General features: G+C 37.6%; 1 protein-coding gene across 1 annotated transcript; it reads left to right on the forward strand.

Annotated features, from left to right (window-relative positions):
- Window positions 1–4,109: 4,109 nt before the first annotated feature.
- LOC143262793 (mast/stem cell growth factor receptor Kit-like) lies at window positions 4,110–6,836 on the forward strand. Its single transcript, XM_076528261.1, has 7 exons — window positions 4,110–4,170; window positions 4,217–4,441; window positions 4,806–4,974; window positions 5,118–5,127; window positions 5,233–5,336; window positions 5,841–5,946; window positions 6,783–6,836. Exons 1-7 carry the CDS (start codon window positions 4,110–4,112, stop codon window positions 6,834–6,836), a joined length of 729 nt encoding a protein of 242 aa, XP_076384376.1.
- Window positions 6,837–17,414: the final 10,578 nt, after the last annotated feature.

The raw sequence follows: 17,414 nt of genomic DNA on the forward strand, positions 1-17,414 counted from the left end.
ACTCGACTCCTCGATTGTCCGTTGATAACACACGTCCGTGGCAACCCCTCTCTTCTAGTTTTCTTTAAGGAATTGCTCACAACAGGGCAGTTTCACATTACAGCGACTTGATTTGGACAAGTCGCCGTAACAGTATTTAGAACAAATAAATCATAACAAATAAATAAAAAACAGTGCTTATGTCAGAGTGACGTCTGATTTTTCGTTTTGCATTTTGCACTTTACACTTTCTGTAACATATACAAGATCAGTCATATTAATAGATAAGAGTGTCGATTTTCATAAAAATCGGACAAAGTTATGAATTCAAACTAATTTTCAAGGAAAGGTACCACTATGCGGCAAGTCTCAGTGAATTGCACTGACAAAAGAAGTTGCGGTCAGCTTCGATCGGAGTACGAAATAACGACGAATGATGATTAAGATGAGGTTGTCGTTGATAAGTGGCGGTCAGAAAATGATTAGGAAGTGGTCTGATCCTAGAAAGGTTACTATAATTCGTTCGTTCAGCTGAGACAACACATTAAGGCTGTAGTCCTTGCCAATGAGTGATGTGTTTCCAGAATGTGTTTCCGAATGAGTATACCAGTGGGATGTCGTTCCGTGGTGCCATGTCAATTATACAAAGAGTCGAAGCTCAGTGATAGATAGAAGAAAGGAAGCATCAAGGAGAGCATCACGAAAAAATGCTGTGCCGCCACCGTCAGTTCTTCTTTGCTGTCGTTCTTCTCTTATACCTGTGCAGAGGTAATTGCAACTTTATCTGACATCCATCCACCCGTGGCTCACGAAGCATTCGGCGTGCAACGTCGCGAGTATGTAGTCAACGTAATTGTGAGCAACAAAACTCGAAAAACCACTTCTTTATTATATTTGTTAGATGACTAAGATAATCTCCATTGAGATTCTGTCAGAGTAAATCTGGTTGCCGGATCTATGTATCTGCTATTCCGCTTCATTCACCCGTGCTCGGCCTCTTGATTGTCCGAAAAGCAACCGACTATTTTGGAGCATTGGCTGATTACTCCATTACTAATGTTATTGCGTGATTTATGCGCACGCTTGTCCTATTTTTAACGTTGAAAGTATTGCAGAAATGACGTGAAGATTGAGATATTGTATGGTCGAATCAGAATATTCGAACGTTACAAGTCTCGGGTAATATATGTGCGATGTTGCATATTTGTGTTCTTTTAAGCAACAGTGTTGAAAATTGGATATTATTTCTATTGCATTTCTGTGCATTGTAGCTTATCTCTACAAGACCATACGTTCTTTCCTATCCTTTATCTACCGGCCGCTTCCTATCGCAGTTTCTTCCTGCGATTATGCGGTTTCCTGTAAATATTGCATTTGCAAGGGTATGTGCCTCACACTTCCGTGAATGACATAATTTTCTCTAATAATTTACACGCGATCAAGTATGATGGCATCAGGAAGGCATTTGAACTATATTTGAAATGGAGAAACTCTCTTGAAATTTAACGGAACAACTTGAATATTTTTCTGACATCCGAAAGGAGTTTTGAAAATTTTTCATAAAATGCAAGCATTATTTGTGATGCAGATTTCATAGATTACCAAATCAGAATGTTTTTCAATTTTCTATACTCAAAGAAGACTCCAATCTCCCGTTAGCAAAGTCAACGAATGGAATGTAGTAAAACGATACAAGAAGTAAAAATTCTCTTCTTATATTAGTATAGGAACGATTAAGATCGAGATAGTACAACTGGTTCGGGATAAACGGTGAAACTTTTGACACATTTCTAGACTTTCGCTGTATCTTTATTCGCGAAATAAGAACGCTATTGGATTATCAATACATAACCATCATAATGAACTCTTTGTCCGAGAGCAAAAACAGATAAATGTTCTCAGAATCGCCTTTTAAATAAACATATGAAATTATACAACGTGTTGATTCATGATCTCAAGGCTGTGGAGTCCAAGCATAACAAGATCAGAGATGGAGGTAACCACAATTTTTATCTACGGGGTTCCAAAGTCAGACGCTGCTAAAGATTCGTTCAGTACTGAGCTTCTTCACGTGCCGTAACATAAAGACAGTTTCTTTACTGAATGTACCAGTAACAGTACCAGATTACGTTTCATTTTGCACCCATTTCCAATAAACGTAATTCATTTCCAGGGATTTATGAGGCAACTTAAGAACGCGGACGTCCAGTAAATTGTATCACTATTCGTATCGTTGCGTGGTTAACTGTTACATTATTTAGATAGATCAGTGTAGATTATAAACCAAGCAAAAAAATATATATATGATCTAAATATTGATTAACCACGATATAATGACATTGTTAAGATAATATCATTGATAAAATAACTGTAATATTCACTTCGATCTATAAGTTTGAATTGAATTAAGTAATCGTATATATGTATAAACCAATTATCGTCTCAGTCGAATCTTATTTATTTATTTCATTTATTAGACGAATTGTGAGAATTATTATGTTTCGTTATTGACCGAATAATCTTCTTCCAGACTCAACAGCCCTAAAACCAAATATATCATCGACAACTGACCAGATTATTATAAAAGACGGCGAGCCTCTGCGTCTACATTGCTCTGGCAACTCTTACATTTTCTTCACGTATCCAACTAACCGAACATATTTTGTAAGTAATAAAATAATAAGATAATATTGTTTTACAGAACGGAACCGGAATCCGAACCCGGATATTTCATTTTCCGGACTATTGTTTTAACCAATCAAACTATCCCAGCCGATCGACAACACATTCTCTCCTAGATCTTATAAACACAAGTCAGAAATATGTCAAACTCCTACATATTATATTTCTAAATCAGAGCAATATTTTACTGTCTATGTTATTTACTATTTTATTGTTTTATCATATTCGGAAATTTATTTTGATGCAAGTTATTAAAAATTGACATAATTTTTCCAGGACGGAACACAGTTGGTAATTAATAACGAAAAGTATAAGTTTTCCAATAACTCCCAAAAAATTTAACTGGAATATCCATTGGAAGTCGACAGCGGCGAGTACGTGTGTCGGACGGAGAATCGAAATGGGAAAGTAAAAGTTTCTCAACGAATAACGATAAAAGGTAATTTGTTAAATTGTGTAGTGTTGACGTGTAGAATAAGAAAATTTACTTTACGCGTGTTTTAATTAACAGGGTTCGGAATTGTAAGTAACCGACCTATAGGTCTGATTATTTTAGTTGTTATGTTAGTAGTGCTCGTTCTGATCCTGGTGATCTACGTCGCCATGAGGATTCGCCGTGATAGGGTAATTTCGGTTTGTGGTATTACACCATGCAATTTGATTGTACAACAATCTCATCCATTTTTATGATGTTGCAGAAAATGAGAAAGGAATTAATGGAGGCTGGTCTTACGCATTTCGAGAAAGGAGCTGTCGAGAGTTTGAATCCGGACTTGACAGTAGACGATCAGGCAGATCTCCTCCCTTATGATAAGAAATAGGAATTTCCCAGAGAAAAGTTGAAATTAGGTAAGCTTCGATTAAAAATCTTTCCTCGACATTTTTCCTGAAATAAAGTGTTTTTTTACTATGTAATTTTGTTCTATTACTAAAATTCGTTCTCAGACGTATAACTTTCAAATTAAATAAGAATAAGTTTGATGATGTTGGTGTGTTAAATCTGCTTTATTTAAATATTGTTTGAATATGTTGAAATAGTTTGAATGTTATATAAAAATATATCGTCATACTGTGGAAACTCTAAAAAAACAACCGTAATTAAGAAATAACCATTGCAAGGCGATATATGTACTGAGGTAGGAGATACGTTAAGTACCTGCGATAACCATCGCCTTATGTTTCTCGTCGCAGGAGATAAGTCGCACAAAAATTAACTTTCTGGAAGCTTGAAGAACCTTCCAAAGTGGACACTTTGTAAAAAGCCGACGAGAACCATATAGTGAGGATAGAAACAATTCGCAGTCGCTTTTCATCGACTTATATTTAAAAAATCAGCGGCTGGAGTTCATCTTATTTTACCCAAATTCCTATAATATGTAGTTTTTACAGTTGGCTCAGAAATCATTTCGTACACTTCAAAGTTCGATCTTTTTTCCGTGATTAGAAAAATGGCTTCTGGATGGCATCTGCCGTATGTTGAAAAACTAATAAAAATGTTAGATCAACGGAGTAGGTTGTGCTAATAATTTTCAGTAAATAACTACGTAATCTACAGGAAAACACTTGGGAAGCGGCGCATTCGGTGTAGTTTTGAAAGCGGAAGCTCTGGGCATTTGCGATGGTGAGGCGGTTACTACTGTAGCGGTGAAAATGATCCGCCGTGCTCCCAATCTCATGTATATCTCTGCACTTGCCAGCGAACTCAAGATCATGGTACATCTTGGCAAACATCTGAATGTTGTCAACCTTTTTGGCGCTTGTACAAAAAATATCTTGAAACGTATGTCTTTTACCTACTAATTAATTTAGGATACGCTAGGAACAAAAGTACCATTTTTCACATAAATTTGCACCGAGTATCAAAGCATGTGCATATATTCATGTGATGCTTATTAATGATCACTTAAAGACACTTTTTTAATTATTTATTTACTATAACTATTTTATTTGGCTTCTCAAAGTTTGTTGATTGATGCTGCTAGAGGAGTTGTAAATTTCTTGCGAATTCAAAATTACTTTTGTTCAATTCTATTCACTGAATTTTTTTTTACAACAATCAAAATCAATTATGATATTGTAAATTCGTTTGTTTATCTTTTAAGTAAATTTCATGTCTATTTAAGTGATTTCTGTTGATTCTCCAGGTGAATTGTTAGTAATCGTAGAATTCTGCCGATTTGGAAATTTGCATAATTACTTATTGAGGTATAGAAACAGCTTTATCAATCAGATCAATCCAGCTACTGGTAAATTAGATCTCAGTATCGATCTCGATCTATCGACTAGACTTGCCTATCTTCGCAGCATTAACAGGTTCATTAATATTATTTTTCTTATATGCTTTCTTTTATTTATTAACAATTCTATGACGAAGAATCCATCTCATGTGGTTGTAAATGAACATCCGATATTTAGCAAATAACACTGTCAGTGTTGAATTTCAAAATGTTATGCAGATTAGCTAATGTGCTTTAATTTCTATAAAGAACGAATTGTTGCACAGTTCAGCCAATTTAAAATTATAATTAGGTATTTGAAATCACATTAAATGCACTTAACTAAATTAACAAGGGCATAGTTCTGTGGGAGTTTCTTGCCCTGGCTGAGACTCCGTATCTGAGAATGGAAGCGGAAACAGTGTATCAGAAGTTGATCGAAGGTTACAGATTGGAGCAGTAAGAATATGCCACCCTTGAAGTGTAGATTGGCTCAAGATATTTGATTTGGAAAGGAATCGGAACAGTTCTTTTTCAATTATATTCGAAAACAAGTTAAATTACCGAGTTTTCAAAATTTGCATGCAAAAAGCCACTTATTACTTCCTGAAACATTTCTGGAAATTTTTGATCGAGTTGACATTTGTTTGACAAGATATATAATATAATATAAAAATATATAAAATATAATATATAATATATTATAATATAACTACCAGATTAAAGATTTCTGAATTTCAAAACATATGTTAATAAAGGCATCTCATCGAGTACCTACAGAATTTCGAGCTGCTTTACATCATTTGTGGTTCTTCCTCCCTATGCCGAATGTAAGTTTTCAAATCTTTTCAGCATGTTAATTACGATTACGATTACGAGTAATCGTAATTTACGACTGACGAGTCGATCGTACGTACAGTGTAATTTGTAATCGATAACTCATCCTTTACTTTTCATTTCTAGGTACGACATAATGTGCCAGTGTTGGAAGGCTAAGCCTTCTCTACGCCCGAGTTTCACGGAGCTTATCGACAGTGTAGGAAAATTGTTGGAGGACAATGTTAGAGCGGTAAGTTCGTCAACGTGTTCTTCATATCACTTTATACAGGTCGACACATTCATATCAATGAAATCATTTCGGAAAGATTGCCATGTCGGAACACGTTTTCGCATAATGCACATTTTACTGGATAATTGGAGTCCTCTATTTTCACGTTATGTATCTTCAAAATTGATCTATACGTGAATTGCGTCTTCCCTCGATCGATAGAGATTTTGTCTAAAAGTTTAAACATATCATTTTCGGTTCGTTCAATTTCTTGTTGCACTTTGTTGGTCTTTAAACTTAATTGTATAAAAGAACATTTTTAAAGCGATCTTAGCGTTACTGTCGGAAATAAATAGAATTACCAGATTGTACCCCCTCCAATCAAAGATGTCCCAATAATTGTCATTCGAAACAGCGCAGATCAGCTCTCAGTGGTCACTTTCTGCTAATTGGTTCCATCGTGAGAGTGATACGAAAATCCCTGACTTCATTTACAATATTTTGAAACACATTGCAACATTTAGACAACACGTGATCGTAGATAAATGACAATGAGATAGGTATTACGTGAACTTTTCTATACAATACCCAGTGAACGTTGAACGAGACAAATTATAACAAAGTTAAATAATTAAACGGAAACTTATTTCGTCCTTTAAAACTTTTATAACATTGTTGCATAAAATTTGCGCTCTAGCTCTCATATAAAAGCACTCTGGTTTGCTAATCATGAAGAGTGAATCTGGTCCCGTTCTTACCAGAAACAGACACGCCAATGTTTTGTGATAGTGTAGTGAAAGTGAACGTTAGAATAACCTGCCCGGAGATATGGTTCTGTTCGTCATTCTCGTTTATAGATGAGCTATGCAGTCCATCATACATTATACAAGGTCAATGCGCTATTCTCCTAACACATATTTCCGATCATGGAGTGAACTAAATGGAAGATATTTTTATTAATACTATTTTTCACATTTCTCAAACAAACGAATCCTTTAAGTTCTTTAATTATTTATGTACTTCCACGGAGTTACTTAATGTTAATCATCATTGTACACATCGTATAAAAATTTCACATGGCTCACATGAGGTGCAATGCATACCAGAAAATTAAAACGGCTCTCACGGTTAAACTACTTATTATTTCGGGTCCGAAAAATTAGTACATATTCTTCTGAAATAAGGATGAACGGTCTTTTTGGTAAAATTATCACTGTTACGTAATTAAAAAAAATTGGAAAGTTCACGTTCCGTGACTTGACACGGAGCCTGTGCGTAGTTCCTTCCTTCCGTCGCAATCCGGAGCGAAGCATGGTTCCACTCGCTGGCTCGATCACGTTGGAGTTCCCGCGCTCGCCTCTCATTGATCACTGTTTTTCGTTAATAACTCGTAAACAAAGCCGCAGATTGCATTTTCGCTAAGGAAAAAATTACTACAAATAATCTCAGATAGTCCCCATTTCCGGGTGTTAACATAATCATGGAATACCCTTTATATATGTATTGCACAAAAACAGTCAAAATGACTGCATTGTGAAAGAATAACTAATGTGTAAAGAAATTTGTTTAAAATTAATTTTTTATATTTTTTTATATTATTTACAGTTATATAACAGGTTATTAGTAAATATTAACAATAAACAAAATTTACGTCACTTGGAAAAAATATAATTTATGCATTATTATTTGTACATTTTATGCAAATAAAAGTGTACATCTTTTATGTGTACATCTTCCGCAAACATACTTTTGACATTTTTCACATATATTACTTGTTTTGTTGTTGTGGCAAAGTCGTACTTGACAAATTTGGCGTTTGTTAGAATGAGTTGCATTTAATGATGTTGCAGCTGATCTTTGTGGGTCTTCATGTTCTGGTGAATTTTTCTGTCTTGCAGCTCTGTATTCGGTGGAAAGCTGTTCTGCTAATTGAAACAAGAACTCTTTTCGTTGTATTTGTATTCCTGTCGTTTCTTTGTGAAGAATCCAAGCATTTATAGCAGCTAAATCTAAAATATTGAAAAATATTTGGAGGGGTCATCTACGAGAATTAGCTTTTACTGTATATTTTCTGACCATTTGATCCGCCATATCAACTCCAAATTTTATGCTGTTATAAAATAGAACAGCTACTCTTTTATTTGGTTTGCTTTTATATATTGTAAGAACACAATTCTCTGATTTATATAGCAGAGTAGAAGAACGAGGCATGTTATCCTTCGTTTGTTTGGCTGCTTTTGGTAGTTCTCTTTTGTTTCCTCTAATAGTTCCAATTAGAGTTGTGTTTTTTTGGCCAATAATTTTGTCGCGAGTGACATGCTAGTGGAAAAGTTATCGGTCGTAATATTTCTTCCACACCTTGTATATGGCTCGACAAGTTTCAGAACAACGTGTTCACTCAGAAGCATTGACGATAGTCGTTGTTCATCTTTCCCCAAATAAGGAAAACCATTCAAAATATATTTGCTATGAACATCTGATGCAAGCCAGAATTTGATACCAAATTTCTTGGGTTTATTAGGCATATTTATTAGGCACCTGGCCTTTGAAGGAAATAATTGCTCGTCAACTGTTATATTTTGTCCTGGTTGATAGCAAGCTTGACTATTTTCAATGAACTTATCCCATATTTTCGAAATCAAGGCAAATTTATTTGTTTGTAGGCGCCTACTTCTTTCGGTTCTTTTGTCAAAACGAATAAATCGTAGAATTTGCTTGAACTTTTCTCTAGCCATAGTTTTTCTAAAAAATTCGGAACCCCAATTTGCTGACCATAAATAACTCAATTTTAAATTTTTTGCCTCGTAAGCTCCACGAGCATATAAAATCTCAATAAATGCATGTATTTCCGGTAATGATGTTGTCCAATCGTTCCTCAAAATTCGACTACCTTCTTCTTCTGTGCACTTTCTTATATGTTTGATAATATGGTTATCTATTATCAACGAGAATGCACTGATAAGATTATCTGCCATAATGTTCCTCTTTGCGTAGCCTGTTGGCCCTTTCACACCCTTGAAAATACAAGTAGATGGTAACCTTCCAGAAATACCACGTTCGTCAAATTTTGACCACACAAGTACCATCGCCAGCTGTTTCGGTCTCCTGAAAGGTGTTTTCAGTTTCTTCATCAGAGTCTGAACTACTTAGCACTCTACACCTTTTCCTGGGCATATTGATGACGCTTTCATTTTTATCATTGGTGATCGACTCTTCATCGTTATTTTCAGTTTCAGATGTTTCACTTTGCATATGAACCGTTTCATCTTCAGATTGTAGTTCAGAATTTATTCCATCTAATTCTATATCGGAGCACTCTTCACTTATGTTCGTTAGCTTTTCCAATAACTCATTTCTATTCGACATTTCTTTCATGAATTTAGGGCGTAAATGATATAAAATAAACAACTTGTCAGAACAAGTACCACTGCATAAAGATACGAATAACAAGTACTAATTTAGCTTATTGAGCAACTGCAACTTATCTAATATACGCCCAAATCGACAATTTATCATGTACTTGTATGTTATCATGTAACAGTAATCGAAAAATATGAAAAATGTTATTTCAATACAGAGCCGAACTGGTCATGTACGAAATTTACTCAATTCAATAATAAGAGTCATTTGATTATTTTAAATTTCCCAAGCAGTCAAAACGACTGCTTTTGGGCAATATAGGTATAACATATATGTAGGATCGGGTTTTAGTGATTGACTCCCGCAATATCGCAATACCTTTATAACGAAAAAGCAACTTTATTAATAGAAAAAAAACGAAATACAGTGACTCGCTCTTTCCCGGAGCTACGACCGATCACAACTGAGGATCGCTTCGGCGATCCTCTCTGCGTTACCGCCGATCGCCTTCCTTTGTTTTTTCTCATCGCGCTTGCAGCGTCCTACACTCGGCCATTCCTGCATACTCTTCGTCCTCCGAAGAGTTCACATCATACAGCTTCATACAGTCAACCGCAGTTGTGGTGATACGAGACCTTTCGCTGCCTCCTACATGGATGACCTCGTACCTATCATTACGTCTGACTCCGGACACTCGATATGGCCCGACAAATTTCGCTTTCAATTTAGAGCCAGGATCGTACTGAGTCTTTTTAATTACGTCTAAATCGCCTACCACATACTTTGTTGGCGCTTTACGTTTCTTATTGTACACCCGTCGATTCTCTTCTTGTATTTTTAACAAGTTCTTCTTCGCATTGATCCTTAACTCGTTACGTTCGTTATCAAAATTATCCACTACTTCTTGCTGTATTATATCAAAAATTCGTATATCCTCCGCTTGTCGCATTTTTGTTCCGAACATTAATTCAAACGGGGACATGCCGATACTTCGCTGATAAGTAGTATTTATGCTACGCTGTACACGGTCTACCATGCGATACCACTTATCCGAATTATTTAAACATAGTTTCGTCAATACTGGTATAACTATTCTGTTTACCCTTTCGACCTGTCCATTTCCGCGTGGAACACCCGTTGTAACGAGAATATGTTCAATGTCTTCCTTGTCACAATACTGCTTAAAGTCGGCTGATGTAAAAGCCGCAACGCGATCCGAAATTATACGCGCCGGATTACCAAATATTTTCTGTTGATTTTCTAACTTATCTAATACTTCTTTTGTATTGGTTGTTTTTGTTGGATAAAGCCACGCAAATTTGGAGAAGCCATCGAGTATTACAAAAATATACTTATACGCTTTACTTGTGCTTGTCATTGGTCCTAAATGGTCGATATGATAAGTCGATAACGATCGATCTCCCTTTGGAATCGGTGTCAGTTCACCCTCGGCTTTCCCTTTCTTTCTCTCTGCTAAAATACACGGAACGCAACAACTAATAAACTTCTCGAGCTTAGCTTCTAAATTAGGTATGTAATACTCGTCTTTTATTCGCTCCGTCATCTTTTTTATTCCAAAATGTCCATTTTCATGTACTTTTCTAATAATTTCTGTAACCATACTGGCTGGTAGAACGATAACTGTTTTGTTATTTATTTATTTCATTAACACGCTGTTTTCTATAACATAATTTTCGTAAGGTTCCGTTCGTAACACTTGCTTCATCACACGAATACGTTCATCTTCATCTTGTTTCTTACGCACTAACGCTAATACAGTATCTTCTACTATTAAAACTGGGTAACGACTTAATGCATCTACATGAGGCTACTGTGAGCCTGGGCGGTGCTCGACTTCGTAATCAAATTCTTCTAGAATTAATGCCCATCTCGCAATCTTTGGCGATAGATCGAACTTGTGCAAAGTCTTACGCAATGCATCGCAGTCGGTAACTAACTTGAACTTTATTCCTAATAAATATACCCTAAACTTTTGTACGGCTTTAATAACAGCTAAAATTTCGAGTTCATAGGAGTGATAATTTCTCTCCGCATCCGAAGTCTTCCTACTCATGAAATAAACTGGATGAAAATGTTTCTCGTCAACGTCTTTTTGCAACAATATTGCACCGAATCCGTCTTTACTTGCGTCGGTATGCAATTCTGTAATTGCCGTAGGATTATAAATTCGCAATGTCGGTTTATTAGCTGCTTTTAACATTTCAAACGATCTTAGCTGTTCTATGCTGAAACTAAATTTAACGTTGTCCTTTAGTAAATCTGATAAAGGGCGGGCTATTTTGGCATAATCGCGAATAAACTTTCGGAAGTATCCTGTGAGTCCTAAAAAACTCTGAATTTGTTTCCTAGATGAAGGAGTTGGAAAATATTGTACTGCTTTGATTTTCGCTGGCGATGGATATACGAATCCATCTTCTATTTCGTAGCCGAGATATTCTACGCGTTTCTGCAGAAATGTGGACTTTTTCCAATTAATATCCAAACCATTTTCTTCCGCGACTTTCAACGTTTGAACCAGCTTCTGAAATGAATCTTCATTATCAACGCCAGGTACGATCAGATCGTCCATGTATGTGAGAACAACTTTACACGGAGTCACGAATGACGTATATTTCTGACTTTCCTTTTCTACTGGTACGTGAAAAAAACCATTCCTCAAATCAATCACCGAGAATACCCGAGCACCCGCTAACGCATCCAAACTATCTTCTATAAGCGGCATCGGAAATCTATCCCTAACTATCTATTTATTTATCTTGCGATAATCGACGCAGACGCGATACTCGCCGTTTTTCTTCGGTACGATTACTACCGGACTTGTGTATTCGCTGATGCTGGGATGAATCACATTGCTCTGCAACCATTCCTTGATTTGTTCGGACAGGACGTCCTTCTCTTTCGGCGATAATCGTCTCGGACGAGAGTAGATGGGATCCTGGTTTCGTAATACGATCTTGGTCTCGACTGCTGTCTTCACAATCTCAGCGGGCTTATAGTTTGAAACTACGGTCTTTATCTTATCGGCGTAGGAAGTGTACGCACTTAACTCATCTTTTCCGATAAAATTTATTGATAATAAGTCAATAATGTCTTTATCCACGTTAGAGTCTCTCTTATTCATTTCACTGTGTTCGGTATAGCTTTCACTTTTATTGTCGCCTGCTGTTTTCACCGTTATCAGCCCCTTATTAATGCATAGTTCCACTCGATTTAAAAAATCACGTCCTAGTATCACTTCCGATATCATGGATTCTCGCGGAACCACCAACATGGTGGTCATGTGTTCGTCCTCGTCAATAACCAGTTTCGCGTCAAATCGCCCGATCGGGATAATTCGCGCGTTACCGAATCCCGTGAGCGTGCGCGAGGTTTCGTTTAGCCGCACTTTGCCTATTTTGTCAAAAAGATCTTTTCGAATAAGGCTTACTTCACTACCTGTGTCCACTAATGCGCAACACGTTACATTGTCAATGCTCACTCTGAGTTCGCCGCCGTTACATTGTATAGAGTTCACCTTCGCCCCACTTTGCTTCGATTTCTTTCCTTCGGGACAATTTGGTGCAATGTGACCAAAATTGTTACAATTAAAACATTTTAGTCCTTTTGCTTTGTCTGGGCAGTTTGAATACTCATGATCTATCGAACCACATCCGCAACAGTGAGTCTTGCCGTATTTGCCATGAGGTATTTTCTTTTTCTCTATTTCTGCTTTTTTGATAAACGGGGCTTCTTGTTTCCCATCATCTTTTCTTTCCTTCTGTCGAAGAGTTCCAAACGTTTCCTCATTTCGTGTAACGAACATGCACCATACAACATTGTTTTGTTCATTCCTTCGTCCTGTATTCCGTTGATGATGTGTTCTATTAGTGCTTCGTCCTCCACGTTTCCTTGGCTTGCTATTTCTTGCAGGGCACCGATGTATTGCCGTGCGCTTTCGTTTTGTCTTCTTCTTCGCTTTGTAAGCTGCGCGCGAACTATGGCACTATTCACTTCGGTCTCAAACTCATGTTTTAATCTTTTCTTTAATATCTTCCATGAAGTTAAACCCGTTTCGTACGTTACGAACTGTTTGGCCAAACCTTTCAGCATACGTTTATCATACAGTAGCATCTGCACATCGTTCCATTCCAATAATGTGCTCAATTCCTCAAAGTCTGCGATCCATTTTTCAATTGGCAGTCTATCGTCTCCCGTAAAGTACGCTAGACTTTCGTCAACATCTTTTATCATAAATTTAACGCCACGTGTAGCACGTTGCTTGCGTGTCCACTCTTTACTTTTGTGTCTTGCTGTCCTCGTCGCGCCCTTGCTAGATGCATAGGCATCTTCATCTGAAACGTCGCTATCCGCCTCCTCGCTGTCGGAAACTTTTTCCGCTGTGTTCCTTTGTAATTGGTTTATTAGTATGTTCCTCAATTCCTCTTTTTTACCAATGGGTTTTATGTTTAACTTCATTAATTCACGTTTCAGCTGATCCACTTTCATTTTCTTTATTCTGTCTTCTGTGAGTGCATCGGTCGTTTCTCCGCTTGCGTCTTTCCACTTCTCTTTTGCGAAGTTCACCATCGTTTGATCGAGAATATCGTCTATCTCTTCTGACGTTGTACTACGCGTTTCAACCATATCGCTTCTCTTCTCCATCGCCTCACACAAATATTCCACACGCTTATCGCTATTCTTCTTACCGAAATTCGTCACTTTCGACTTTTGCAACACAACTTATATTGCATTTAACGATTTCGATACCGTATAACTTTTACGATATTATCTGTCGTCAATTCACTTCGATCCCAGGACGAGTCCCCACTTGTAGGATCGGGTTTTAGTGATTGACTCCCGCAATATCGCAATACCTTTATAACGAAAAAGCAACTTTATTAATAGAAAAAAAACGAAATACAGTGACTCGCTCTTTACCGGAGCTACGACCGATCACAACTGAGGATCGCTTCGGCGATCCTCTCTGCGTTACCGCCGATCGCCTTCCTTTGTTTTTTCTCATCGCGCTCGCGGCGTCCTACATATATATACCGGAAATGAAGGAGGAGGGGGAGGTAACTACAATTATTAATAAACGCATTTACATGTTGTACAAACAGTCACAAAATTCTAAGAAATTGTATCATTATATACATAATTTTTTTTCTAATTAAAATTAAAAAGCAGTCAAAATGACTTCCTTGGGCAATCTAGTTTTAAGATCGCGCACGATAGTCAACAGTTCACATCATTCGTTACTCCAGACGGACAATTTGAATTCCTTAAGACGCCTTTTGGATAGTGCACTAGTCCTACCAGTTCCCTACAATTTGTCGATGAGGTATTTGGCAATCTAGTAAGAAGTAAAATGGTATTAACTTACATGGATGTCCTTGTTATCCCAGGTATCGGTAGAGAAGATGCATTTAAGAAATTTGAGGAAATGGTCAAGAAAAAAGAGAAATTTGTTTACTTGTTAGGTGTTGGATTTAAATTAGTTACAGATTGTTAGTCATTTCAAAAGACGCTTAAAAAGAAAGATCTATCACCAAAGGTCGCAAGGTGGACGCTATTGTTAGAAGAATTCGACTTTGAAGTTGAGCACCGCGCAGGAGAAAAATTATGCCTCGCGGATGTGCTCAGTTGTTTTCCAGTTTTGTGCATCGAAGATACATTGTTATAAAATATCAGGAAAAAACAAGAAGAAGAGGAAAGATTAGGCGTGTGTTAGAAAGAGAGCCTTACGAAAATTACTTAATAAAAAATAATATTTTAATGAAGCCCGTAAATAATAAAAGCGTAATAGTCGTACCAATAAGCACGTAAGCGAATATAATTAAAAGATTCACGAGAATGGGTATTTTTGTGTGCGTAAAGTAGTTGAAAAGATAGAAAAGGTTATCGGTTATAGTATACCATGCATTTTAACGGAACGTAAGAGACGGAAGAGAGGTCAGTTATAGCCGATTCCAAAGGGGAACAGACCTCTCGAAACATATCACATAGATCACATAGGACCAATGACAACGACGAGTAAAATGTACAAGCATATTTTAGTTATAGTAGACGGATTCTCCAAGTTTGTTTGGTTATATGCCACAGAGTCGAAGAAAAGTCGTAGAACAAAAAACATTCGGTAACACGACACGTATAATTACAGACCGAGGTACGATAGATTGAACACATTTTGATGATTACAGGTGTTCGAAAAGGAAACGGTCAAGTCGAAAGGATCAAAAGCATTATTATTTGTTTTAGCTAAGCTTTAAATAGACACAAAGAGGAATTAATAAGTACAGAGAGGAATTAATAGTATTTATCAGCGTAGTATAGATACATCGCCTTTTGTAGTTATATTCGATATAAAAATGAAGCAGCGCGAGAATGTCACTATGTTACAATTAATACAAAAGGAAGCGATAGCACAATATCTAGATGACCATGAAGAATTAAAAAAGACAGCGAAAGCAAATTAGTTAAAACTTCAAGAAGAAAATCGACGTAATTATAATCGTAGTTGTAAGAAAGCGAAATTATGTAAGCAAGGCGATCTAATTGCAATAAAGCGTACGCAATTCGGCACGGGGTTGAAGATCCATAAGAAGTTTTTAGGACCTTATAAAGTGTCTAGGTTTATTGGACGGAATAGATATGAAGAGGAGTGATTCGCGAAGGATCAAGCATCACGACAACCGCAGTTTATTACATGAAGCCTTATGAAGAGTTCACTTCGGGGTCTAGAGAATTTGCAGGAATGGCCGAGTGTAGCAAGTGAAGTGCGTACGCATTAAGAATGTGTGCGCGCGCGCGCGCGCGCAAGCGTGTGCCGTGTGTGGGCGAAACGAGATAGTGGCCCGAAAGTATGTACAAAATGAGTGCAGCGTCGCGAGCGAGAAGATAAAGAAGGAAAATGGGCGAAAGTAGTCAGCGTTCAGCCTCGAAGCATTATACGTCGAACTTTGCATTAAAACATATTTATTTCTTTAAAATATTAAATTAGATCCCACATTAACGTACATTTTTTCGTGTCTCGATTCAGTTGTTTTTTTTCTATCAACGACTCGAATCGCTCTCGTTGTTATTCGATCTGTTGTATTTGCTGATATACGTCGTCGAGTTTCAACTCGACATTTTGAAATCCGCGTCACAATTTTTGTCTGCATATATCGTTTGGTTTCACAGCAATTCCAACGAATACTCATTTCGTCGAACCATCTGACAAACTTAAAAATTGACATTCCATTCGATACTAACCTAACGAATATTTGTGGAATTTAATTTATAATCAATTAATAATCAATCCAGCTTCACGAAGTTCTTCGATTATTGACATTATTTCAAGGTGTGCGAACACTTTTGTGGGCCACTGTATGTCTACTTGTAGCTTTGTGTTTTGATGAGAATATTTCTGTAAACTTCCTCGTCACTCTTGGTATACAATTTCTCGTCAGGCATTCTTTTAAGTATCAATTCGTAGAGAATTGCTAAATAACTTTGCTACGTAGCCCCTCTCTTTCGCAATCATAGTTCGCTGTTTTTCAATCTGCGACATTGGCGGCGGTTACATACCTATGAGCGATGTTACTCCAACAGCTCTAATCGAGCTAATATGTCGATTACAGTACGACAAACTGTTAAATCCGCGTCTGTAACGGTCGATCCGGATCCCTGAGGAGCATCGCCGGCAGCCCAAACCCAACCCCCATACACCACAACACAACAACAACACCACAACACACGCACGTATGCATCACCAAACAGGCATACGCACGCAAGTACACACACACACATACACACACACAACCCACACCAGCCCCGACCGCGGTAGCAGGCAACACCTCGGTGTTGATGCGGTGGCGCTTCGTCGGCAACAGTCTCGACTGAAGCCAACCTGCACGGGATCGAGCGAAAGCCGGCGACTCTACCTCCCCGTGGTCCCCGCTGGACAGCGCTGGCCGGCGCCAAGCGACGGCCAGGGCTGACTAAATGAGTCGCTTCCTACTAGGTAGATCCAACTTGTCCAATGAGGCGTACTGCCGAGGGCAGGGTTTTTCCAAGCCAATCCTGGCATAACATCTAGCCAGCGGTTCCCCTGGCGGTGGCTCGCTGGAGAGTGGCGGCCAAACAAC

The sequence above is a fragment of the Megalopta genalis genome, unplaced genomic scaffold (genome assembly GCF_051020955.1).
Source record: "Megalopta genalis isolate 19385.01 unplaced genomic scaffold, iyMegGena1_principal scaffold0222, whole genome shotgun sequence".
Classification (NCBI taxonomy): Eukaryota; Metazoa; Arthropoda; class Insecta; order Hymenoptera; family Halictidae; genus Megalopta; species Megalopta genalis.

Coding starts and splice junctions, on each gene's coding strand:
- LOC143262793 (XM_076528261.1), top strand. CDS start 4,110: ATGGCTTCTGGATGGCATCTGCCGTATGTTGAAAAACTAATAAAAATG. Junction 4,171..4,216: donor AAAAATGTTAGATCAACGGA/GTAGGTTGTGCT, acceptor CGTAATCTACAG/GAAAACACTTGGGAAGCGGC. Junction 4,442..4,805: donor TACAAAAAATATCTTGAAAC/GTATGTCTTTTA, acceptor TTGATTCTCCAG/GTGAATTGTTAGTAATCGTA.